This window comes from Pochonia chlamydosporia, chromosome 3 (genome assembly GCF_001653235.2).
Source record: "Pochonia chlamydosporia 170 chromosome 3, whole genome shotgun sequence".
NCBI lineage: Eukaryota > Fungi > Ascomycota > Sordariomycetes > Hypocreales > Clavicipitaceae > Pochonia > Pochonia chlamydosporia.
The window spans coordinates 2,527,956-2,553,722 of NC_035792.1; the positions used below are offsets into that span (position 1 = coordinate 2,527,956).

The window sequence follows — 25,767 nt, forward strand, 5'->3', positions numbered from 1 at the left end:
GAGCAGCAGAGAGGGGTTGAAACAATTTTCTCAGAACGTGACACGAGATGGGAATAATGAAGAGGAAATGTGGCACGAGGGGACTGGGGACGAAGAGATATATACTTGAGGTACTAAAACTGCCTAGGCACGGAGTAAGGATAATTTGCATACACGCCCCTGGCTGTGTTCTGCAGTCTACAGCAGACAAGGTTGGACCGGGGAGGAAAGCCAGCCAGGTAGATGATGCATTGGACCCTGACTTGAGGGATGGGGACGGAACTACCTAAGACACAGCTTGGGATAGTAGGTAAAGAACAGTACTTGCCTTCCAATACAGACAGATGAGGGGACCAGACGTCAACCAACATAAGGGTAGGACGAGACGGGTAATGTGTATGGCCACACAGTCGGTTTGAGAGGAAGGGGCTGTACAGATAGCAGCAGGAAGTCGAGTTGTAATCTTGGCATGAGGGTGTCGTTTGAGCCCAAAACTGGCCTCTCTTGGATCAAGCAGCAGAGACTGATGCATGCCTTCTCGCGGAGCCTAAAAGCCGTGTCTCTTGATAAATCGTAGGCGGGAGCAGGCATCAACAGGTCGATACTCGATACCGCCATATCAGCCATGCCACAAGCACAGTCCATGTCCGTACCCATGCCTTTGCCACGGTTCCATCAATTGCTACATCAGCACACTTACACCATTCGAATTGATATTGCACAGGAGGAGAGTCGACGAGCTGCAACAGCCGGCCCCACCAGTCCACCAACCCCGGGATCATCGAGGGTTGAAGCGGGTCAAGCAAGACTGAAATAGTCCCTGTGGCTTCTGCTTCAATGGCGTCCCCAACATCGTGTGGGCCAATAGCTGGGCCACATGGGTGGACAACGTGCCCCTGGAGGAGGCTCACGCTGGATGTGCTTGTTCACCTGGAGGATGGAGTCGCTGCCAGGAGCTCTATTGAAGCTGGACTTCAGCGACATCATGCAGCATCTGGCAAACGAGAGTGAGCCAATTGGCTTGGGAGACAGAGGTTCGTGCGTATGTCGATCGGAAACGAGAGCCTGGCGTCTTGAACTGTTCAACTTTGGAAACACCCGTTTGGATCAACGGCGTAGTTTTCGTATGGCACACCACTGGCCAAGACGTGCAATTCCGCAGGTCTGTCTTGAACTTCTCCGGTAATTGGCTTACTGGCCAGTCCGGGAAATGAATCGTTACCAGCGTCTCTTCGTTTCGGATTCCCTAGCACTTCGTTCTTCCCCTTCGGCCTCCATCCGCTTTCAGGAAGCTCTCATCATTTTCACTCCTCAGATTCTGTTGGGAAATTCCTACATATGCGGTTAGACGAGGTAAAATGTTAAATTCGATGTCCTTGGGTATCCAGAGCTCGAGATTAGAACAAGATGATTGGCGAAGCAATTGGGGCATTCAGGGACAGGTTTGCGCCTCTGATTGACATGTGAAGATGGTTCAGTTAGGCATTCCAATGATGAGAGAGCGTCATTGTCCAAATGGACGCCTGAGGGGTCAAGTCCCTTCAGAGGGTCTTAGCGTTGTTTCCACTGCTGCTTCGTGGTTGGTCAGGTAGTGACCCTGAACTTGCCTGGCAGGTGGCAGACGGTTGGCAGACAGTTGGCAGTTCGCGTCGTTACATAAATTCCCCACTGCCAATAGGACACCGCCTGGGATGCACATGCAGGCATCAGTACCCTGGCACTGGATAATTGGGATCAAGTGCTCTGCCTTTGCCGCCAAAAAAAAAAAGTGTTGAGGACTCGACATGAGAAGACTTGTCCACAAGACAAGTCAGATGAACGATGGCACGTAATGGCCAAATTGTGAGATACAACTCGACCCGTGACGCGAGGAAATCCGTCTGTTCCACGACTCGGCGAGAAGAAATCACACTTTCCTTGAACGCCCTTGTGAAGATGCTCCAGACAGCCAATGCATCTCGGGTTACCCAACTAGGGCAAACATGACGTCTGGAGGGGTTTTGTGAGCTTGTTGATGTACTACCCATCTCATCCACAGTTTCAATCCAATTCTTAACTCTCTCCCTTATAGGTCGTGGCTGACATATCGGAAAGTCAACACATTGACGCTCTCCCCGGAACGGGCAATCTCCAAAAGTAACACGGCATCTCACCACTTCGAATGTATTTGTTGCCGAATATCTCAGTGATTCCTCCTAGTTTGCTGTGTCGACGAGAAGCTTCCGTCAGACATTGCCTTCAAGGAAAGCAACTGAGTGTTACGAACCACAGCTTCACGGTAGTCTGGTTCCTCAGCGATGCTGAGAGCAAACGACAACTCCTTTGCATCTGCCAACGACCCATATAGAGAGTACCGCGCCAGATACTCGTTCTGCAATGGATGGTGTATGACATTGGTGCCAACAAGCCTATGCTGTGGGAGTGCAGTGTCCAAGCCCAAAAACAGAGCGGCTGCCTGCGCACATAATGACTTGGCGGCTTGCGTGAGTTACAGGAAAGTCAGCGCGTTGCCCAATTGCTTCGCTTTGAAGTAGTTTGAAATAGTTCACCGGCTTTTCTCGTCCTGAATTGCGCTCGGTGTCCGGATTCATCGATTCTCACGACGACCGGCAATTCCTCTACGTCAGTAATAGACCGAGCGGTTTTGAAGGAGTCGAGAGGTGGTTCCCGCTGAACAAGGTAGACCACTGCACGTCCTGGTGATGTTTTGTTTGCTTCACTGGGAGCAAACGGTGGATGTCTCGCACATATTAAACCTCTTCACCTTTACTCATGCTGCAAAGGTCCATGTATTGCCGAATCAGTTGCCCAAGAGGGTCCAGATTCCAGCCCACCAAGGAGGTCACAGTTGCGCATGACTCTAGGGCACGGAATACGTGCAGTTTTCCAAGTTGGTGATCGAAGATGTTGATCTGATTCAAGTAAGCTTGCGTGATGTTGAGAATATTTTTGAAAGTGGGCGAGTTGGAAGCACGAGTTGGCCATTGTCTGGGGTTTCGGTCTCGGATGCTCACATGGCCTCTCGGACTCACATGCTTTGGGTGATATGACAGCGTCAGGGCCAATCCTTCCCGCGTCCAATTGTCATGATTGCAGAGGAGATCTAAGCTCACACTCCGGATTGATTCTAAACAAAATATCATCAGCTTTTTGTCTATACGCACCTTCGTACCTTGGTAAATGCTCACCTTGGTAACTGACAGGTGGTGCGAGTTCATCGGCTGCTCTGTCAAGAAGTGTTTCGTAATAAAGTTCTCACAACTCGGGAGCACCGAAAAAGCCTATTGTCTTCCCTTGTAGCCGAAATGTTACGTACAAACCACACATTGATACTTGTCGTGGTGTTTTGCCCTGAAACCTCGAGCAGCCAACGACTCATCGCAATTCAGTAACACGGAGAGGATGAGACCATCGGTGTCGTCCACCCATTTGTCAATGGGTGATTTTCAACTTCATTCAGCTGTTCAGCATTATTTGATCTCGCATCAAAACCACGTGTCTGCTTGGCAACAAGTTTACCAGACCATGTAAATCCTTCGCGTGTCAACGCATTCCCGTCTTGGCTGATCAACTACAACAATTGCCTTCGTTTTTCTCTTATAACCTAGTAATAGTCTGGGAAGTGAAGTTGTCGTGCATGTCTATCGGATGCACAACTCCATAATACAATAGCGGTCGAGGAGTGTAAACGATGCACGTGCCCAAGTTACTACAATAGAACTTGAAGTCACCAAATGCACAGGCGATCTCAGCGTGAATGGGATTGTCCCATAATTGTCACGCAATAGCAGAGTGTTTGTCTGGTTCGATTTATGACAGATCGCGCTTCAACAGAGAACCGGTCAACATGATCACGAAACATCCTCAGGTATTATACCCATCAATACAACTACCAGGACTGAGGAACAATAGCAAACATTGAAGCGAATCAAGTCAACTCCATGTCGCAAAAGAGAAATGCTCACCAAGTTGTAGACCTCTAGAAAAAGTATATAACTGTAGCTTGTCTCCTCCTGAATAGATAGCTTCTCAGTCTCAGCATCGCAACTCATCAAGCTCTCCAAGAAACATCTCAAGCACCAAATCTCCAAGTTCAATACAACGTTCTTCGCCATGTTGTTTACCCAGATCCTCCTTCTCCCGCTCCTTGCAGCCCAGGTAAGTCTACTCCAAAGCACATCACCCAGATGAGCTGAAGACGCTAATAGCTGTCACCACACAGGCCCTTGCCAAGCCTTTGGAGCAACCCGATACCTACAAGTCCGTGAGGGCTACCCGGACTACCCATGCTCCAACCAGGACCCATGCTGCAACCAGGCATACCCCTACAGGGACCGCTGCCTCTACCGGTACCGCGAGGCGTCCAAAGAAGTCATCCATTCCGTACGCGAAGAAGTCAGTCGCCTGCAGCGGCGGAACCAAGAAGAAGTGGGAGGCGGCTCACTTCACCGGCTTCAGCTCAGAACTTAAGAGAAGCTTCGAACTTAAGGCCAAGACATGCTACCAGGTTGCCTGCATTGGCAGGACTGGCCATGTGATTCTCTGCAATGAGGTAAGCCCTTCTCACACATAATGCGATTGGATAAGATATCCTAACAAGTCATGCTAGGGACGGTACGTTACCACTGTCCCGGCCGCCGACCGTGTCAAGGCAAGCCATGACCTTGTTGATGCCTGCTTTAAGAGCGCGCCCAAGAATGAAGGTACAGGAATCGTGAAGGCTACTGGTGAGTGGTCTCTTACCGTAAAGAAGAGCAACAATTGCGTCACGAATGCCAGGAATGGCCTGACCGTCGTCGTTGGTCCCTTGACAGACGGCAGAAGACTTTAAAGGAATCTCGAGGTTTTGCAGCCTTGGGCGATGCCACTCTGGTTTGAGTAGTTATGTTGCAGTCGTCAATCCGGACGGGCGGTGGTACGAAAAGGCCCGTTGTGCCATTTTATGAAGAAAAAAATTACCTTTCGAAGATAGTAATGTGCTTAGCTCATGGACTATGAAGTCTTTTTTGATAGGGAGGCTCTTACAGCGCTACACTCGTTTCTTATATACAGTAAAATTTTCGTTGACAAATGTTGGGCTTCTACTTGCAGACCAGTCAGTGAACTGAAAAGGACATAGTCCCTAACTATACTACTCGTGAGAAGTTCAACTTTGATACTCAGGTATGAACAAGGGGGGTTCTCTCTACTGCTGAGCGTGTATGAATTGCCCAGCAGTGTCGCCGTTGAAATCATAAGTCGTGGTCCGTCTTCCCTGATATGGATGCAGCACGGCACGAGTAAAGATCGTTCTTCATGCAGGTCATAAATTTGATCTTAAATTTAGTTTCTTGAATATCTATTTTAGAAACCGTACATACGAGATTGCGACAACTTCTTGAATCCTCACCAATGAAAGCCCATAGTTTGTATAATAAGAAGATGAGAAGGACCAGCACATTAGATTCGGAAATAAAGTCGAAAATAAGGATGAAACTCCAAACTTGACGGTGAGTCGCTCATGGAAATAAGTATGGAATCGTAATTTATGTAATATTTGAGGTGATGACAAGGAATGAGAAATGTCACGGGCAGCTCAATTGCTGGAAGACAGGCACTCCGTACTCTAATCCATCAACAATGTCCCCACTTTTCTTCTCACTTCCATGCATCTATGCATTTGGCTGCATGACAGGGATATACATTCTTCCGGCTCCTGCCTGGTCACCCATGGATTGATTGCCTGCTCCAGCCAGTCATAGCACCAGCTGTGACGTGCAGTCGCGACGATGGTCTCGGTGGCATTCGTGTGACAACCTCATCCATCGCCAAACTTGCTTGTCGCATCGAACATCTTCATGCAAACGTCGATTTTCATCCTTCATTAGTGCCTACCATGGCTCCTGGGTCGAGCCAAGCCGGCTCGGGTAAGAAGAACACGGCCGCGATGCCCAAGCAGAGCCGCAATTCCACTCCCGCGCCTGCGCCCCCGGCCAGTTTACCTCCACAAGAATTCTACGACCCAGATTATCTCAACACGAGAGTCATCCTGTTTCGGAATCTAAGCTACGATGATTTGGTTGATCAAAGCGCCGTCAATGCGACGGTTCCCGACTCTAGGAGCGTCGATGCTATGCTTGAGAAGCTCAAGAACCTCGTTAGCATAATGGAAAAGCGATCTACTTTTTACGATCGCGGCATGCGGCACCTTGCGGACGAGCGAAAGAAGAGGCCGGAAGATTACGATATGCGCATGGATGGGGAGCAGGAGAGTAAACGGTCCAAGCACAAGAGAAAGAAAGGTTCCGATTCTCAAGCTCAAGATGGTAAGGGCTCTCCACCATCCAGACACCATATCAAAGTTGCGAAGGGCGGTAATTTAGTACCGCCCATCGTGTATACTAACAGACATGGCGCATAGATCAATCGTCGCCGGTCAAAGATGCAAAGCGCAAGCACTCTCGAGGCGGCTCCGCGAGCTCCTCATTATCCCCGCCAGCTGCAGGCTCCCCATCTGCGATGGACGTCGATAAAAAAGCAAAAGAAGAGGTCAAGGAAGAGGACGATGATGATGAATCGAGCTCTGACGATGAAGGCGCGCCACCGAAACGGCAACTCCCGGCTGCACAAACTTTTGGCGAAGATCCTTCCACATTTCCCGATCCAACCGTCTACGAAATCCTACCTGTCCACGAAGGCATGACCGATGAGGAAAAGAAGGAAATATACTCTGTGGCCGTCTATCCCAAAACCGACCTTTCGAACCTCATTCCGGGAGAGCCACCTGACAACGACTTCAGCAGCGCCAAACCCAGCAGTCAAATCAATTTCTCCACATTCTCGACATATGTCGATCCGTACTTTCGGCCATTTTCGGAGGAAGAGCTGGCGTTTTTACGAGAGCGAGGCGACCGCGTTACACCATTCGTCATGCCCAAGAGGGGCAAGAGGCACTATACCGAGGTTTGGGCGGAAGAGGATGGAGCCATGTCCATCGACTCACCGCAGCAAGGGCGAGATAAACTGCCCCCAAACCAGCCCAGAGGTAGCATAGACAACATGACGGACAGCATAGGAGAGACGGATTCCTTGTCGATAGGGCCACTGGCATCACGGTTACTCCAGTTGTTGCGACCCGAGGGTCGTTCCCAACCGCCCGATGACAAGCCAACGACAAACGGCATTACCAATGGTGATACTTCGATGAATGGTGATGTTAATGGAGAAGAGCCAAACGGAGAAGAGAAAACAAATCCCCTTCCGCCGGCTACATTTATGACGGAATCATCTACGGAGGCGTGGAAGAAGGCAACGCACCCCAAACTTGAGTATGCGCAGGTCGATGAGCGTCTGAAGCAGGAACTGAGACACATTGGCTTCCTTCCGCAAGAGGTTTTTGAGAGCGAGTACGATGGGCATTATGACGACGAGGTGGCAGGCAGGCTGCGACTGTTACAGTCCCGGCTGAAGGAGCAAATGCTGATTAATGGGGCTCGCAAAGCACGGTTAACGGAATTGGTTCGCGAACGAATGGCGCATCAAGAGTACCAGACAATTCTAGAAGATCTCGACTCCCAGGTTCAGGCGGCATATCTTAAGCGCACGCGCACAATGGGCAAGAGCAAGAAGACGAAACGGCCAGGGGGAGCAGGTGGTGGCAGTCACTTCGTGGGCGGCGCCGCAGGAACAGCACGACCAGGCATCGGAGATCAAACCAAGACACTGATGGAGCGGAGGAAGCGCTGGATCGATACCATCGGGTCTGTGTTTGATGATGAGAATCTGGGCAAGGTCCCGAGACAAAAGGATCCCGATAGCTCCATCTTTAAACCGGAAATAATGGGAGACTTAATCAAGAAGGAGAAGGAGCAATGGGACGAAGAAGTTGAGGAAGAATAAGTGATGCAACTGCGCGGGCTTGTGTCGCGGACAGACGCAAAGGCAGTGAGGTTACAATGCCGAGACGGCCATCAAGACGGAAATATTATTAGTGTCGGTGTGACGGTGTAGACGCGGGTGCTGCCGATACAGCATACGCCACGTTGGTTGGGCTTCAAGGGGAATTTCTTTCTTTTTTCTTCTCTTCTGGGCGGCACTTCTTATGCAAAAGCGGCGTTTATGGGTATGTCAGCGGGTTGGCGCAGGATTCACGGCTCGAACAGGGCTGGCTACTACACGTTTGGAGAAATGAGGCACGGATATAGATGTTTATCAAGCAAGTGAATTGACAGGCGAATATGACTCTTATATGCTCTCGGTGCATGCCGCGTATGAGTTGTCGTTTGCAATGGCTGGGAGTTGTGGAGAGTGATTGATTGAGATGTGATGATTTAAAGAACTGGACCGTGACATCAGCTTGGCAGAGTGAATGTCGACCCGTGTTGCATCCCAACATTGAAGGGCATGGGGTAAATAACGCCTGTGGCTTTGTGCTGTGGAATACTCTGTATGCTGATCCGATGATCTGATGATCGGCCAAGGCTTGCATTGCGTATCGTCCCGTCGCACAGGAGTCAAGCCAGCGGTGACATTGCCGCAATGCACTGCAACACCGTCCCTGTATCTGCAGTAGATGATCAATTGATAGCACACATGCAGGCAATGTGGCATTTCGTGTTAGTCATGGACACAGGCAATCGATCCACGTCACTGCTGATCCCAGCAGCACATGCCAGTCTCTGCACCCGTCTCTGCGTCTGCGCCTGTGCCTGTGCCTGTGCCTGTGCCCATGATTGCAGACAGCTCGAGATAAGAAGAACCAGACCAGACAGACATGGACCCCACGATCAAATCCCCAGACTCTTGGCACATAAATTTCCGGCTCTGTGAGTGGCCAATTCGTCTCCGATACGTCGGGAACGGTAACTAAATTCTGTCAATACCCTGTGCTTGACTCTGGCGGACCTGTGCAGTCTGCTCCTGCCTCGTCTGCTATCTAGCACTTGACATTTCCAGCAGTGAACGTTGTTCTTTTCAAAGGTCAGGTCAGGTCAGGTGTCATGGCGACTCCTCAAACAACCAGACGCAACCCCTCAGCAACTTGACACGTCCAGAAAACAAGATGCCAGCATGACGGTTTCACCGCGCACGACGTAAAGTCCAAGGCAAGTCCAGACTCTAAAATGCAAGACAATCACCACCACACTGCAAGTGGTACTGTCTCGGCTTTAGTCTCCCGGACACGGCCAATTGCTGCTGCGCTACCCGCCGCCACATCAGACAAGTCACTCGCTCATCGCGCATTTTCAACACCCAACCCCGGTCTGGTTCCTCACATTTAGAGCCGAGGGAAACCAACCAGACACCAGACACCTACTGATAAGGCGCCGCACCTAATTGCCCGCTAAATGCTCTTATCTCTGCCATGACCTTTATTTGCCCACCCTGTTTTCTGGAGCCGTTTGGAGGTGCAGCTTGGGGCCGAAGTAAGGTCCCTGGGGTCTGTTTAGGAAACGAAAGAGATGGGAAGAAATCGGGTCGCCCGGCTCCGTCGCCGAAATGGAAGCCATGGCTCGGCCAAATGCGTTGGAGCAATTCTTCGTGGCGCTACTTTTTTTCTTTTCTTTTCTTCTTCTTCCTCTATTGATTTTCTTTGATCTGATTTTGCTGGAGGTTTGTGTCGTCATTGTATGGAACTGGCCATTTGTGGCCAAGGAACTTGTTTGGTTGGCGATAACCCGACCTTGGAATCACTTTTACAGCCATAGCTTACTGAGCTGTTAGAGCTCTGGGAGCTTCAGCTTAGGTCACCATGTACCTGTCGCCCAAGGAAGTAAGCTATCCCAGGACTCACATGTCACATTGAGCCATCATGGAAACAACTGCTTACGATTAATGCGAATTGTCTAGCTCGACAAGCTTGTCATCTCGCAGCTGGGCTTGCTAGCCCAACGGCGCTTGGCGAGAGGCGTTAGGTTGAATCACTCCGAAGCAACGGTACGATAAACGAAAATGTCCATTTTGAAGTCTCACACTCTTCAAACCAACTTTGCGCCGTGTGTTTCCCAAGCTTCCAAGCTAACACGGAAACCCCTAGGCCCTCATCGCGAATAACCTCCACGAACTCATCCGCGATGGCAACCACTCCGTCGCAGACCTTATGGCCCTCGGCGCCACTATGCTCGGCCGTCGTCACGTTCTCCCGGCGGTATGCAGCACCCTCCGCGAGATTCAAGTTGAAGGCACGTTCCCCATGGGCACATATCTCGTAACCGTCCACAATCCCATCAGCACCGACGACGGGGACCTACGTCGCGCGCTGTACGGCAGCTTCCTCCCCATCCCGGACAATGAGGCCTTCCAACTACCCCCGGACTCAGAATACGTCTTACACAAGCAGCCTGGTGCTGTTGTCGCCGTCAAGGGCAGAGTGGTGTTGAACCAGGACCGCAAGAGGATACGGCTCCGCGTCACCAGCAAGGGCGATCGACCAATTCAAGTCGGTTCTCACTACCACTTTATCGAAGTGAACCCCCAGCTGGAATTTGACCGCGAAAGATCCTACGGGTACAGATTGGACATTGCGGCCGGGACATCGGTGCGCTTTGAACCGGGAGACACCAAGACGGTGACACTTGTTGAAATCGGCGGGAATAGAGTCATCAAGGGCGGCAACAACCTCGCCTCAGGTCTCATGGAATACTCGCGCGTAAAGGATATCGTTGCAAACTTGCAAGCCGCCGGCTTTGCTCACTTCCCCGAGGCGAATCCCCGTGGCGACTCCGTCCACATCGACATGTTCCAGATGGATCGGGCTGCATACGCAACCATGTTCGGCCCCACTACCGGCGACCTCGTCCGGCTGGGCAACACGGATCTCTGGATCCAGGTCGAGAGGGATATGACATCCTATGGAGATGAGTGTAAATTTGGTGGTGGGAAGACGCTGCGAGAGGGCATGGGCCAAGCGACCGGGAAGTCGGATGAAGATACGCTGGACGTGGTGGTTACGAATGCTCTTATTGTCGACTGGACCGGGATTTACAAGGCTGATATCGGTATCAAAGACGGCATGATTGTGGGTATCGGCAAGGCAGGCAGCCCGGACGTCATGGAGGGCGTGACGCCAAACATGATTGTGGGAAGTTGCACGGATGTCGTGGCTGGTGAAGGAAAGATTGTCACGGCTGGAGGAATTGACACGCATATTCATTATATCTGTCCACAGCAAGCCAACGAAGCACTCGCCTCAGGTATAACCACGTTCTTAGGAGGCGGAACCGGTCCAAGGTTTGTTTTTTGGTTCTTGCTCCGCTGGTTTTGCGCTTTCCCTTGAAATTTCATCTCACTCACAGCACATCTTTACCTCACTTACACGACCCGACTAACTCACTCAACGTCTCACCCTACCATTCAACAAAGCAAGAACCAAACACCATACTCACATCTTTCAAAATTTCAAAATCATACTAACGAAATCTCAAAAAACAGCGCCGGTTCCAACGCCACAACATGCACTCCAGGCAAACATCTCATACGCGCCATGCTCCAGGCCTGCGACGCCCTCCCTCTTAACGTCGGCCTCACCGGCAAAGGATGCGACTCCTCACCTGAAGCACTCCGCGAGCAAATTGTCGCCGGAGCATGCGGTCTCAAAGTCCACGAGGACTGGGGCGCAACCCCCGCCGCCATCGACTCCTGTCTCACCGTCTGCGACGAGCTCGATGTCCAGTGCTGCATCCACACCGACACCCTCAACGAGTCGGGCTTCGTCGAGCAAACCATTGCATCCTTCAAAGGCCGCACCATTCACACATATCACACTGAAGGAGCGGGCGGCGGCCACGCCCCGGACATTATATCCGTTGTTGAGCACCCTAACGTCTTGCCGGCGTCGACGAACCCAACCCGTCCGTTTACAAAGAACACCCTTGACGAACATCTCGACATGTTAATGGTGTGTCACCACCTGTCTAAGAATATTCCCGAGGACGTTGCCTTTGCGGAGTCTCGTATCCGTGCTGAGACCATTGCCGCCGAGGACGTGCTGCAGGACATGGGCGCCATCAGCATGATGAGTTCTGATTCTCAGGCCATGGGTCGTTGTGGCGAAGTCATTCTGCGGACGTGGAATACCGCCCACAAGAACAAGATCCAGCGCGGCAAGTTACCAGAGGACGAAGGCACAGATGCAGACAACTTTCGAGTGAGGCGCTACGTGAGCAAGTACACTGTGAATCCCGCCCTGGCCCAGGGTTTCGCCCACCTCATCGGGAGTATAGAGGTAGGCAAGTTGGCAGATTTGGTGGTCTGGGATCCAGCGTGGTTTGGCACGAAGCCCTCGTTTGTGCTCAAGGCCGGAATGGTAGCCTGGGCAATGATGGTGAGTTTTAGCACTCCTACCACAACACACAATCTTACATGCTTCGAGCTGTTTCCTAACACACATAGGGCGATGCCAATGGCTCTATTCCCACAATCCAACCTACCATCGGCCGTCCCATGTACGCACCCCTCGTACCCAGTACCAAGGTCCTCTTCGTCTCCGAGGCGTGCATCTCCTCCGGAACAGCCGCCTCATACGGCCTGCGAAGCCGCGTCGAGGCCGTCCGCAACTGTAGGGGTATAGGCAAGAAGGATATGCGGCTGAATGACGCTATGCCCAAGATGAAGGTCGATCCGGAGAGCTATGTCGTCGAGGCGGATGGGAAGGTGTGCAGTGCTGAACCGGCCGATACGTTGCCTTTGTCGCAGACTTGGTATGTTTATTAGATGGAGGGGAAGAGGAGGGAATTTGTTAAGGGGTAATTGCGGAACTTGGGGATGGGTAAGCGAGGATTGTGTGAGGGTAATGATGAAATGATTGAAGATCAGAGTAGTTATGTGTGGATCATAGCGAGGTAGTTGGGCGTCTTGTTTATTCTACATTGACCATATATGAATTGGGTAATTGTCAATATCAAGGTACTTTCACAACTCTAGAGTGGCATGTCAAAGATATGGTGGGCAGAATAGAGTGGTATAGCGAATTTGTAACCACACAGCACGTTGGACAACTTGTGCCCATGGCGTCATGAGTATTTGAACAGTTCTTGGGACCACAACACCACCAGACACTTATTCAACCACTTATGGCAACTTATTATAGGTACTCAAAGACTTTAAGGCACGACCCTTCGTGGTGGCACTTCAGGTACTCAAAGACATACAAGACGTGGCCATTCATGTTAGAACAGAATTCACGCAACCTGGACCAAGATTAACAAACTATAATCATTGCTTTCATTACGGCATAGCAATAAAAAAACTGCGTAAATACAGTCCTCCGTATCAAACATACACGGCACAAAACCAACCCATGCCCTCGCTCCGACTCATATAGTAGACAGGAAGCAAAATAAAAACTAAAAACAATCCCAGACCCGTATCCCAGACCCCTTCCAAGGGTATTTCATTCCCCTTTGGCATCATCCCTCCATTTTATACCATCCGCGTCCACATGCCCAAGGCCGAAAGGGAGCAATGCTCTCAATTCTGATAGAAACCCAACCCTTTGATAACAAATAAAGAAGACAGCCTGCACTGACATGGAAAAATGAAAGTAGCAGGCGAGACGAGAGAGAATCACTTCCGACAGACGTTAGGAGATTTAACGGCGTGATTAAGGCCCTGATGTCACATGAGGACATCGTGCACCTTCATCTAATGCATATAGACAAAGGTGTGCTTGGTGCTGGACGGTCAACCCAAGCTCCCCGCCATCGGAGAGCAATTACAGGTTGGCGCCGGGGGGGGGGGGGGGGGGGGGGGTGCACCATGGAGAACTAAAGAAGGAAGCGCTTTCAATATAACACGAAGAAGTATCAAGACGTCTAAGAGCTCTTAGTCTTCTTGCGTCCAGACTTCTTGGGCTCCTCTTTGTCCTCTGTGGGCTTGGTGGAAGTGCGTCTTCGCTTCTTATCGGGGCTGGCAGGAGTGGCCTTGGCCGTCTCAGTGATAGTGGTGTCAGCAGCAGGAGTGGCAGTCTTGCGCTTGCGAGGAGCGGCCTTCTTGGGAGTCTTGGCCTCGTCCTGGAGCTGCTCGGCAATGGCATCCTGATCATTGGCAGGAGCCTCTTGAGCAGATTCGTCCTTGATAGTTGGCATGGGGACCTGGAAGTCATCGGCATACTTGAGGGCCTCCTCATCGCTCATGTTCTTGGCAAGGGGGTTGCCATTCTTGTAGGAGTGAACACGGGCGTTGTAGAGACGCAGGTTGTACTGGTAAGCGGTGTTCCAGCCCTTCTTCTCTGTCGGGCTCATGTTGGCCCATCGGCGCTGGCCCTCCTCCTGAACAGCGCCCTTGGGGGCCTCAGAACCAAGGTCATTGGCGATGATTGAACGGGCATGCTGCATATACAGGAAGTAAGGAGTGAGAGGGCGCTTGGGGGCATTGGGATCATGAGTTCGCTTCTTGCGCTCCTTCTTCTCCTCAACAGGGGCAGCCATCTCGGCACCGACGGGCATCATGAGCTGGGCTGCAGCAGTCTCGAAAGAGCTGAGAAGATCAACCTGACCTTCAGCGGTGGGCTCACCAAGCAAGAGATTGGTCTGGCGAATGTAGTCCTGGGTGAAAGATCGCAGGAGCTCCAAAATGGTGCTCAGGCGGCCAACAGCCTGTTGATTGAGTTAGCACATGCTTCCATCGCAAAATCATGTTGGAAAATGGTGAGAAACGGAGTGCGCGAGGGTGGTAAACATTGAATGGTGACATGTGAGCTTGACTGGCACCGAGTGCATGGCATTCCCCAAAGCTTCCAGAACCAAGATCAAGTTGCAGCCTGGCCGAAGCTAAGAGCCGACAAGGCTGCTGGAGATCGAAGGTCCAATGCTTGAAATGGAATGCTTGAATGCTTGTAGCTGAGCTACATGTACCCCTGCAAGACGCGCTGGACTGGTCACAGCCCAGCCGTTGAATGGCGTTGATGGTGGGGGCAGCGCCAAGGTCAGGCGCGGCGCGGGGTCTTGATCTTGCATGGGACGTAAATGTAAACAAAAGGCGGGCCAAGCTTCGTACAGTCGCGTCTTGCGCTGTATGCAGGCGCCTAAAAAAAAAATGATTGACAAGAGGAGGTGGGAGTCGAGTAATTTCTCGGAAAATTGGAAAAATCCCTTCGAGAGCTCATGGGTAATTTACGCTGCGATTGTTTGGGGATAAAGGCAAGTGCAGTAGCAGAGCGCGTGAGCTTGTAGACTGGGTGAGAAGGAGCAGCTCCAGAGACCGGTGAGCTTCAAGTGGAAGCTGCTCTTGTCCAGGTCTCTACATTCTAGTTGACAGACTGACTATTGCACAACATGCAAATGTGCAATTGCTGTTTTCTTGACGCTTCTCAAGCACTTGCATGAGATTTCTCAACCAAACAAATGCAGCTCAAGCTCATCGTCTCGCGTTTGCGCCAGACATGCTCTCGGCGTGAAATCATGTAAATGGAGAGACAAGAGACGGAAAAGAATTGATAAAACTTACCGAGTCGCGGACACGGAGGAAGCTCTCATTGTCAACAACGCGCTGGTTGACGCCGATGGGAATGGGAGGTTGAGGAATAACTCCTGCTGTGGGAGCAGGAATCATGGTTGGTGCCGGTGCAACGGCGACCTTCTTGTCGTCGGCCTTCTTGTTCTGACGCGGCATGATGCTGCGAGTTGGTGGTTGTGTATGGAGTTGTGGGTTTTTGGGTTTGGGGCGCGACGAGTGCTCTGACGCAGTCGCTGAAGATGTGTGCTGTTGGTGTTGTAGCGAGACGCCTGTATTCACTTCACAGCGGGTGCACGATGGCGATGTTTTGTGGTGGATAGAAGGGGGAAGGTTGTGGCGGATGAGGAGTTACTGTCAAGTGTTTTGGGGGGAGGGAGCCTGGGCCTTGGGGAACTGGCTGATTGTGGGCTTCGTTTTGACGCGCTGAGAGGGAGCTGAGGGAAAGAGGAAAAGAAGAGGAAAAAATTCGGGGGCTGGGAGGGGGATGGTGGGTGGTGTGCCAAATATGTAGGAATGTAGGGGCGAAGGCAGTGGTGCACAATCAGCAACCAGCTTGCCGCACTCAACCTTGGCCAGACTGGGTGGGCGACCTGGCCAAAAAAAAAAAAAAAAAAAAAGAATCGAAAAAAATTGGTCAGGCGTGCGTGGGAGCGCAAGTGGGCGGGACTCGACTCGGCCAGACTGGATGGGACATCGGGACGCTGGATGGGGACAGGACTGATGGATTTGATGCAGACGGGTGCCAGCGAGACCGCTGAATGGACAGTGGGCAGACCAGACCTGACATCTGGACTGCTGAGTGGTCACTGGTGAGTGATGAAATGAGTGGGCTGAGGCTTGGGCGGGGCAGCCTGATCATTGATGCTTCATGTTCAATGTTGGGACAACCTGACAGACAGTGCTTGTCTGCTGCATGTGGTGCTCGGCTGGGCCGTTTTTGATGTTCCCTCCTTCTGGCACCAGACTCCCAAGTCGGCTTGTGAGGCTCAAGTGAGCGGCTCTGTTCTGGCACCTGAGGCAGGTTGCCAGCAAATCTCCCCCCGTCTTCGCTCCCTCCAAAGGCCAGACCCGTCTCCGTCTGGTGGTGCTCCCTCAGGTTTCTGCCCCTTCCCCCCACTGCTGGCTCGCTTCAGATGCATCCGTTCAATGTTCAAATGTTGCCTGCTCCCCTGTCTCTCCAAATGTCCTCCCCAAGCTGGCAGCCCTCCCCAACTCCTAAAGTTGGCTCATGACCTTGCATGTACTGGTGCCAGGCGTCCATCCGCCACTCTCCAGTCTGGCCCATCTTGCCACATCCCGCCATCTCCTCCACCCCAGCACGTCGCGTCTGGTGTCTTGAAATAATAACAATCAAATGGCCAACCGGTCCCCTCTGACACGCTAAAAGCCTCAACCTCGGTGCCAGCTACCGTTCAGGTTCCAGTACCCTCAGACTCCGGTCCTCAAAGCGCTCACTCAACCTCCAGTGACCAGTTAGAAGGCTGATTCGAGATGCAGCCCTCCACCATTGTCCCCGGCTGCCCAGCTCAATCTCCCAGACCGTTGTGTACTTTATGGACCGACAGGTTCTCAGCACCATCCGCAGGTAGCCGCTGTAATCTTCCACACGCTCGAGATGCTTGGGTACTGAACTTGTGGAACGTCTGGTTGTTGAGACAGGGCGATTACCGTCTGCTTCAGAGTGGCTGCTGAAGTACCCAGATGCGTCCACCATCCATCTCGCCCATCAAGATGCTTCCCCTCCCAGCCTCAAGCATGGCAACAGCCACGTTGGAGTTCGCACAGCGTCAACAGTGGCGATGAGGTAATTTGACCTGGCTACTATTCTTGCCGACGTCCCATGGTCTTGGTCAACCACCATTTCTCACCACCAGTGAGAGCCTGAATCCGCTGGAACAGCCGGACACGCGACGATATTACGCTCTCCACGCTAAAAGTCACAGTCTGACTAGACGCCAGAGCTGGAGCAAGCAGACCAGACATTGATTCGGTTCAATATACACTGTATTTTGGATAATGCTTTTGCGATTTCGAATTCCCTCCACCCATGGCAACACACCACTTGTTGCGTATCAAACCGTCACCACCATCACTCTCCCTCACTCAGACTGGACGTAGACATTGCTGTTGAAATTCCATTGTACCACTGCAGTACAGCACTATCATCGTCATATTTTGAATTATCCAGTGATGCGTACCAACTCGGCGGTTATATGCGCATATTAGCAAATGCCTATGCAATTGTAAGCTCTTTTTTCATATGCGTTGAGTTGAAATCTCCTAAGTGGACGGTGTTGTCTTGACGATGCCTTTGTTCCTCATGATTAGCCCCCGTTATGCTGGGGGATGACCTCTGCGAGACATTTTTGGCGGCTCACTGAAGTCGCTATCGCCTTTCTCGATGGCGGTCTGGGAGGACCACGCCCAGCCAAATCTCGATCACTCAACCCACAGGCTCAACTTCGGTGCGAACACCATACCTTGGCAGAGTAATTGGAACATGGCATTTGAACCATCGAGCTGGTGGAGGTGGCCGGACCAGTCTGGTTGACACGTAGGCGCCGGACATGGTATGGTGGCACAGCACTGTCCCCGCCAATGACAGTGCTGCAATGCTTCTTCTCGTCTGCCAGATGGCACCATTGACTCTTCGACGCAACATTAAACCTTGAACCCCGCTATCGTTCCAGCGTCTTCGGGCTCGAGGGTGTACATTTCAGCACGGCCAGCCACAGGCAGGCAGATGAAGAGAAGAGGCACGTCTGGCAGGCTCGATGTCTGCACGATTCGATGAGGCATTTGACCCAGGCTAGTGGCCGCCGGCCTCCTTGCGCTCAAGTCTTGGCTTTTCGTGAACAATGTCAACTCGCCCAAGCATGCTTAGAGCATGCTGCTGTCATTTCACCTTGTTCTTCCACCACTCCAAACTCGAGTCATACTTTGCTGGCTTCAACGACCGCTCGACTCTCAGCAGTTGCCCACATGGCCGCTACTGACTGCCCCTGACGTTGCTTGCTGTTTCACATGTCCTCATCGGTCTGTCTGGTTTCTGCGAAATCGCCAATGTGGTCAATTAAGGCTGCCCTGCCCAACCACTGCTCTGCGCCAGTTGACGTTTTGGTCAACCCATTGCTGCTGCACTGTTCTTTTTCTTCCTGGTGCCAACCTCTCAGCGAAGTGTCTCCTGAGCCGTGCCTGTTGTCAGGACAGACCAGACCAGACAGACAGCGACACGGAGGTTCCTAGCTCATGGCTGACCAGACAAGTCTTGAGAACTGTCCCTTCCTCATCCCACCCGTGGCCGTCCATAGTGATTCGTTTCGGTCTCTCCATGTAACTGCTCTTACCTTGACTTCGCTGATTTCAGAAGCACCCAGTAATAGCACCTGGCATCCAGACAGCCACGTCCATGAAGTTGTCAATTGCCTCTCCAGCACACCAAGTGAAGCCCATTCCAGTGCTGTCCACATGACACGGCCGTTCACATTGCCATCATCACCAGCGAATAAGTGACCATTCAAAACCTGGTCACTTTGTCACCAAACTGGCCTGTCCTTCGCTCCTGCCCGCCTATACTGGCATTCTGACTTCTTATTCCCGTGTTTCGGCAAGAGTTGCAGAGAAGCACCTGCCTCCAAATCAATTTTCGAAACTGTTCCCAACAAAGAACAACGTCCGCCCACCTCGATCTGTGTCTTCATCCTTTCCTCCACAATGTCAAATACCAAGGCCAAGAATCTCCTTTTGGCATCTCAACGCGTCACTATTTTACCAAGTCTTCAACCACAGTCGCCCTGTGCACCGCCCTATATCAAATTCAACATTTGCCCAGAACCCCAAAAACCTTCAATGGGACATGCCCACGTACTTCTCCAGTGAACCTCACTCAGGATATGCACTGGCTGGGTTGTTTTCCTACAGCCGAAATGTCGGAGACTGTGATGCTTATACCCACCTGCATCAGAAGGTGTTCAGCTGGATGTCATTTTCTCACCGGCACTGGATCGTCACTAATGCAACTTTGATTCGAAGTTGAATCAGAAATCTAAACCATGGTTTTCGGTTCCAGATTTCGTTTGTACTCAGCGGCCCAACTACCTGAGCACCTATGTATCCGGAAGTGGTACGATGGCATCAACCATTGTTATATACTGCGGCTCAAGATGTGAGTAAAGCTGCACCGAATGTCGCTTGCTGCAGCAAGCTCATTATTTTCCCAGCTAAACGTCGTCTATGACGTGAAAGTTATTGGCTGTTCAGCTCATACAACCACGCCATTCAAAACTGACCACTGAAACAGCCGCCTCCAGCAATATCGACGGAACCTAGTTACGAGGCCGGCTGGCAAACGCCCATCTCAGCAATGGGATCTCGCCTCCGGAGTGTTGGTGAGCATCGTGCGGGGTTGGCAGAAGGACTTCACAGCTTGAGAGCACCTGGACCATCGACTGTTTCAGGATTGGCTTGGTGGAACTCTAGCTTGGACCCTGGCCGAGCCTGAAGCTCCAACGACAAACGAGGACAAAGGGAGGGGCCAACGAGCGGGGCGGCTCGAAACTCTCGTCCTCGTACCTTGACAGCATGTGCCAATGCATCCTTGTTACTCAGCCTGCCTCTCCAGGCCACAGGAAACGGCTTTTGGCCACCCGCTCCAGGAGCTCATTGGTACACTGGGAAAGCCGTTGTCAGGGAGCGAGTCAACATTCACGGTTGACTGGCTTTGATTTAAGCTTGCTGGGCACCCTTAAAGCGCCAGAGAGGCTGTGTCGGGAATGAAGAGGGGCAATGTCATGGTTAACATGATGCTTTCATCAGGAACATGGCGTATGCTATTCTAGCAAGGAGCCAAAGGAGAAGAGAACTGTCAATAGATTGACCTCTATGCCAAGCAATTTGGCAAAGATCAGTGTCTATACACTCGGTAGGGAGGCGTCAGATGCTGTAGGCAATAGCTGTTGCTTCAACCCCTGTTGCATCGTGCCGCCAAGAGACCTGGCGGACTAATCGATTGTCTACCAGTGACCTCAGGTAGGAATAGCTTGTATGGAAGAACTAGGAGAGTGTCCCGCCTCGGCAGCTCCAGATGTCGAAGAGGGGCTTTGACATCATCCCAAACGACTTGCAAAGTTAGGAGTAGGTACGGGGCGGTTGGCTCAATTGTCTTCTGGATACCATCTCATGTTGGATAACTGGATTCTCTGGAGAATCAGGGTGCCTAATTTATCTAGCACAATGTCCTTTTCACTGCAACCTGCTTGTGGACTTCAGGATGTTGCTGAACGAAAATAATTGTACTCTCAGTGTCGAAGCTAGTGTTTGGAGTGGTCTGGCGCCGGGCTCCAGATTGGACCCCAGCTACTTCGTACTAAGTGGGATTTTGTCTGGTTGGATTGATTGTCCAGATACCCAGATTGAGTGCTATGAACCCTGGACACCATAAACGGCTTGAAACATTGGCCATCATCGTTGCCACCCGTGAAGTTGAGTGACGACGGTCCACGCTTGGGGTGCTGTGCATGTACGGAGTACCTTGCCCCAAATAATATTTGACCTCTTGCTGCCCCTCCTTCACCCCTCCTGGCTCCCTCTTGTCCACATCACTTCCCAGCTTTCTTGATTCTGGCCTACTTCAACTACTTAAATACGTTCCGTTCTCCGTTCTTCTCATTGCTCATCGCCTGTTAACTTATACCTAACTAGCAATCAAAGATTCGGAGACGGGCAACTATCGGAAATCTGACGACCACAGCTACAACAGCTTGCTATTCTATCACAGAAAGACGTACAATTCTAGCAAAAGCACCCTACAACGCCTCAGCTTTTAGGACAATGATCGACCTTCGCAGTCATGGTCTCATCTTGGGGCTGATTGTCCTTGTAGCTCTGGCTACGCCAGTAGCAGCTTTCGGAGCCGGCAACATCGCCTCCATTTCCAAAGTGGAAGGCCAAAACTGTTGGTAAACCCCAAACTACAAGCAGCACCAGCAATGGTGAGCTAACTCAACTCCCTCCACACAGGGCGACACGGTGATATCGAAGATGCCCTCCTCACCCTGGCCATGGCTCGAGCCATGAAGCATAGCAAGTTCAACAAGATCATGGTATCCAGAGTGTACTTTGGCAACTGGCTCCGGGATTATTCCCAGGCCATTGACGTTGGTACTGTCAAGACTGTTTCCGCCGAGGCTATCCGACTCCTCCTTTGTGTGCTTGGGTTCTTGACCTTTGGCTATGGCTCTGGCGAATTCGAGGTTACCGCTGATCGTCTCGGATGCTATCGCCCTGAGGATCACATCGACAACCCCAAGAACTACGCCGATAATCAAGATGCCAGACAATATGACCGCCGGCTGCGAGGACCCATCGATGAGCGTAGAGAACTGTCCATTGACCCCGAGTCCGGTATGAAGAACTATATCGCCAACGAGCGTGCCGGAATCATGACTTCCGCTCAGCATGTCAGAAATCTGTTCAGTCGATGCATCGAGCTTGGCCGTAACTACAAGAATGGTGGAAGAAAGGAGGATTTATACGAATCCCTTCGTCTCATGGGAACAGGTCTTCACTGCTTGGAAGGTTCGTTTTGAATACACTCCTACGGTTTGAAGGCCATTGTCTCTTTCATAACCATTAGGCACAGCCAAACGGCAGGCTTCTGTCAGATATGTGCTAAGCATCTGATACAGATTTTCTCGCCCATAGCAACTACTGCGAGCTGGCTCTGATCGAAATGGGCGAGCGTGACGTCTTTCCTCACGTTGGTCAAGACACCCGTATCCGTCTTCAAGGTGCCCGTGGTGATGTTTACCCCATTGTCACCGGTACTTTTGGCGGAGTTGACTTCCTCCACTCCGTTGTTGGTGAAGGTCTGTATTGAGACTCTGATTTGCCCCATGCGTGTAGCTTGTGGCTAATCATGTTCCCCAACAGTATCCGACAAGATGACCCAGAATGAGATTGAAGAGCTTGAAGGTACCCTTCAGGACAGCAAGAACTCAGATACGAGTTTGCTTCGAGACCTCCTAGACAAGATCCCAGACGGCCTTTTCGGCGGGAAGAACCAAAAGAACCGAATTGACGAGATTCAAGACAATGCTGCCTCAGCCCAAGTTCAGAATATGTCTGTCTCCCCACGAGATCCAGAGGAATTCACCGTCTATGTCCAGCAGGTCTATAAGCAGATTATGCCTGCCATCGAGTTCCACGACGATATTATGAAGAGCATCACCTCAGCGGTTGAGAAGATTCCCGTCTTGCCGAAGATTATCGAGCAATTGGAAGAACAGCTGTCTCGGTTTGTCTTTTCCATTATGGCGCCATTCGTTGTACCTCTTATTCGACAGGTCAAGAATGAGCTGGCAGCCGGCTCTGGCGAAGTTATTCATAGCAGTGAACAAGAGCAGCATGTCGTTTTCAGTGACGATCGATCGACAGATCCTACTCACTCCATGTTGTCCAAGGATCACTTTTCGAATGTGAGTCTTTCTGCCATTGATGGTCCGCCACCATCATATTTCTTAGGGCCACCGCCATCTGACAATTTCCACTTAGATCCTGAACGAGATTGCCGGCCGAACCGCGGCCAAGATGATCAGCTGGGTCGTCCCCCAAATCATGGATGCAATTGACGACGATAACACCGACGTTAATCGCCTTTGTGATCGCGTCATCAACGGTATCTTGCATCATCCAGCTCAGAGAGACATGGGTAGAGACGGGGTCACCGAAGCTCGTAATACCATGTTCAATGAGGTGCGGTCCTGGTGGGGTGAGCTCGGTAACGAGCAGAACTCATACCGCCAGAAGCTATCTCGTGAAGGTGTCAAGAGGGGCGAAAATCACAAGGAAGGTGTTGATGACACCGGCCACGGCCATGGTTGCGCTGGCAAGCTCAAAATGCGAAAACTTTATGGTGAGCCAGATACTCTTGAGAACAAGATTGCAGGGGCAGCGGCAGATGCCATTGTCTCTGGGGCTACGGGGATGATCTCGGGTATTGTCGAGGAGAATACTGGTTACAAGCTGCCTACGGGACAAGGCTCCCAGCAGCACCAGCAGGAGGAAGAGAAGGGCGGCCTCGAAGGCTTTTTGAGCAAGGCGGGCTCCATTCTCGGCGGTGCTTTTGGCGGTGACGAGAATACTGGGAGAGATAGTCGCCGGAACGATAATGAATCTTCCTACTCGCAGACCCAGTCGAGCTACGGACGCCAGGACAGCAGCTACAGCCAGAGTCAGCAGAGCAGTGGTTATGGCTACAGTCAGCAGTCTAGTGGTTATGGCCAGAGCCAGCAGAGTAGTAGCCGATATGACGATGACAACCGCCGACGACGCGATGATGACGAGAACACGGGATACAGTGGACGCCAGGAGTCCAACTATGGCGGCAGCAGTGGATATGGTCGTCAAGAATCCAGCCATGGTGGCAATACACACCACGGACGTCGTGAGGAGACTAACTATGGCCGCCAGGAAAGCAGCTACGGCGGACAGGAGGATAGCTACGGTGGCAACAACTACAGCCGACAGGAAAGCAGCTACGGTGGTCGTGAAGAGAGCAGTTATGGCCGTCAGGAGAGCAGCTATGGCGGACGAGATGATAGTTACAGCCGTCAGGAGAGTAGCTACGGCGGTAACGAAAGCTATGGTCGCCAGGGAAGCAGCTACGGACGTCAGGAGAGCGGTTACGGCGGTAACAGTGGCTACGGCCGCGAAGAGAGCAGCTATGGTGGCCGTGAGGATGGCTATGGTGGAAACAACCAGGGTCGTCGCGATGACGATTCATATGGCCGTCGCGGCGAGGATTCATATAACCGCCGTGATGATGACGATGACAACGAGGGCTATGGCCGTCGCGAACACCATGGACGTCGTCGTGACAATGAATACGGCGGCGGTGGTAGCGGCTACGGTTACTAGACGCGAAGATGTTCCAGGCTGTGCTTCTGTGAAGCAATGGTCCTTGTGCGCCAGGCGCGTTGGATGAGAAATGAATGATGCATTGTGAAGGAGCGAGGAGTGAGGCGTGGAGCGGTTGTCGGACGAAAAAAAAAAATTGTGTTCGCAGGAAGACGCGTCGCGATGGTGTGTTTGGATTTTCATTGGCTACCTAGGTACCTGTAGTGATCACATAAATTGATGAGATTGTGCAGAATTGGGGTGCTGTCCACTATTGAAGTGTGCCGTGGTTTTGGACCAAATTTAGACCCCTCACAGGTTTGGTGGAGGGGTTCTCATGATAAATTATTGTCGTAGACCAAACTTCAACGCCAAACCGTGCAACGCCAGAGCAGTAAATCCCCATAGAAGCCCAATAAAATCAATATTCGAATATAGAAAAACCAGTAAACACCAAAATACGAAACTGAAATGTCAAGATATATGGCAAACGGGGAAGAATCTTCAAACATCAGTGCAGCTACCCTATAGGAAAACGTAGTCGCGTCAAACCCCGCGCCGCGTCACTCACGGCCCGTGTTGCACCTGGCCACAAACCCTGGCCACAGACTAGCCATGATAGACAATGTCTCAATTACAATATCTGCAAGCCATACAGATACAACAGACGCGTTCCATGACGTAAAGCTGCCTTGATTGTTCTAAGATATGCGTGCGACAAGGGGGGAATGCTGGAACTAAGTTTATTTCGACTGCAAAGCACTTACAATCCAACGCGACTGGTACGACTAGTTGTTTTGGTGAGTACAAATGAGAGGATAACGAGGAGGACACAGCACAAGGCGCGGGCCAATATTCATGGCAATGTGATAACCTGTCACTCAGGGCATCATCCATGGATGCTTGACTGTGCATAAGCCATCAGGATTAGGAGCTGCCGAATCGAGGTGTTCCAGACCACCACGGTGTTTGCGGTAGGGGGCCATTTTGATTTTGATATCCCGCGGCGATTGAATTTCCAGAATGGCAAGGTGGACTTGAGCATGACTACGGAGCACGAGGCATAGATAGTATGATCTGGTGAACCTTGCTAATAAGTCATGGTGTGACGAAATGGAAAAAAAGAAGGTTTTAAACTGGGGGGAAGGGTCGGCAACGCCCTTCCGTAGCGCGGCTCTCCCAGGTCATCAATGATCGGGAGATATCCGTTGGCCTTGTGACGGATGGAATGGGCCGGTGATGTTGCAAGCGCCAAGAGTGGGAGGCCAAGAGCAGGCATTTACTCTGTCAAGAGCCGTCTGGTGTGAGTGTCTGTTGCGGCCATCAACGATGGTACATCTTGAAAATCGAAGGGCGAGAACACAATATTGCCTGAAAGGCACCCTTGAGGCATGAGGACGAGGATTGAATTCCCGGGAGTAACGAGTCAAGTGCACGGTGGAGGTAGTAGAGCAGCTGACC

The 25,767-nt window shown here is 51.6% G+C and overlaps 5 protein-coding genes across 5 annotated transcripts; 3 read left to right on the plus strand and 2 right to left on the minus strand.

The window, feature by feature from the left end:
- Positions 1-339: 339 nt before the first annotated feature.
- VFPPC_17709 (hypothetical protein) lies at positions 340-636 on the minus strand (the record flags this gene model as incomplete). The annotated part of the gene is made up of 1 exon (XM_022429398.1): positions 340-636. The coding sequence occupies one exon, from the start codon at positions 634-636 to the stop codon at positions 340-342; it is 297 nt and encodes a 98-aa protein (XP_022285564.1).
- A 5,218-nt stretch (positions 637-5,854) lies between these two features.
- VFPPC_04615 (histone acetyltransferase subunit 3-like protein) lies at positions 5,855-7,857 on the plus strand (the record flags this gene model as incomplete). Its single annotated transcript, XM_018283944.1, has 2 exons — positions 5,855-6,284; positions 6,380-7,857. 2 exons carry the CDS (start codon positions 5,855-5,857, stop codon positions 7,855-7,857), a joined length of 1,908 nt encoding a protein of 635 aa, XP_018145232.1.
- Positions 7,858-9,456: 1,599 nt separating this feature from the next.
- VFPPC_04616 (urease) lies at positions 9,457-11,233 on the plus strand (the record flags this gene model as incomplete). Its single annotated transcript, XM_018283945.2, has 4 exons — positions 9,457-9,503; positions 9,684-9,720; positions 9,808-9,888; positions 9,995-11,233. 4 exons carry the CDS (start codon positions 9,457-9,459, stop codon positions 11,231-11,233), a joined length of 1,404 nt encoding a protein of 467 aa, XP_018145233.2.
- A 2,536-nt stretch (positions 11,234-13,769) lies between these two features.
- Positions 13,770-15,567, minus strand: VFPPC_04617 (high mobility group protein; the record flags this gene model as incomplete). The annotated part of the gene is made up of 2 exons (XM_018283946.1): positions 13,770-14,552; positions 15,403-15,567. The coding sequence occupies 2 exons, from the start codon at positions 15,565-15,567 to the stop codon at positions 13,770-13,772; spliced, it is 948 nt and encodes a 315-aa protein (XP_018145234.1).
- A 5,673-nt stretch (positions 15,568-21,240) lies between these two features.
- VFPPC_04618 (NIMA-interacting protein TinC) lies at positions 21,241-24,327 on the plus strand (the record flags this gene model as incomplete). Its single annotated transcript, XM_018283947.1, has 5 exons — positions 21,241-21,364; positions 21,430-21,987; positions 22,098-22,277; positions 22,342-22,886; positions 22,963-24,327. 5 exons carry the CDS (start codon positions 21,241-21,243, stop codon positions 24,325-24,327), a joined length of 2,772 nt encoding a protein of 923 aa, XP_018145235.1.
- Between the last annotated feature and the right edge of the window lie 1,440 nt (positions 24,328-25,767).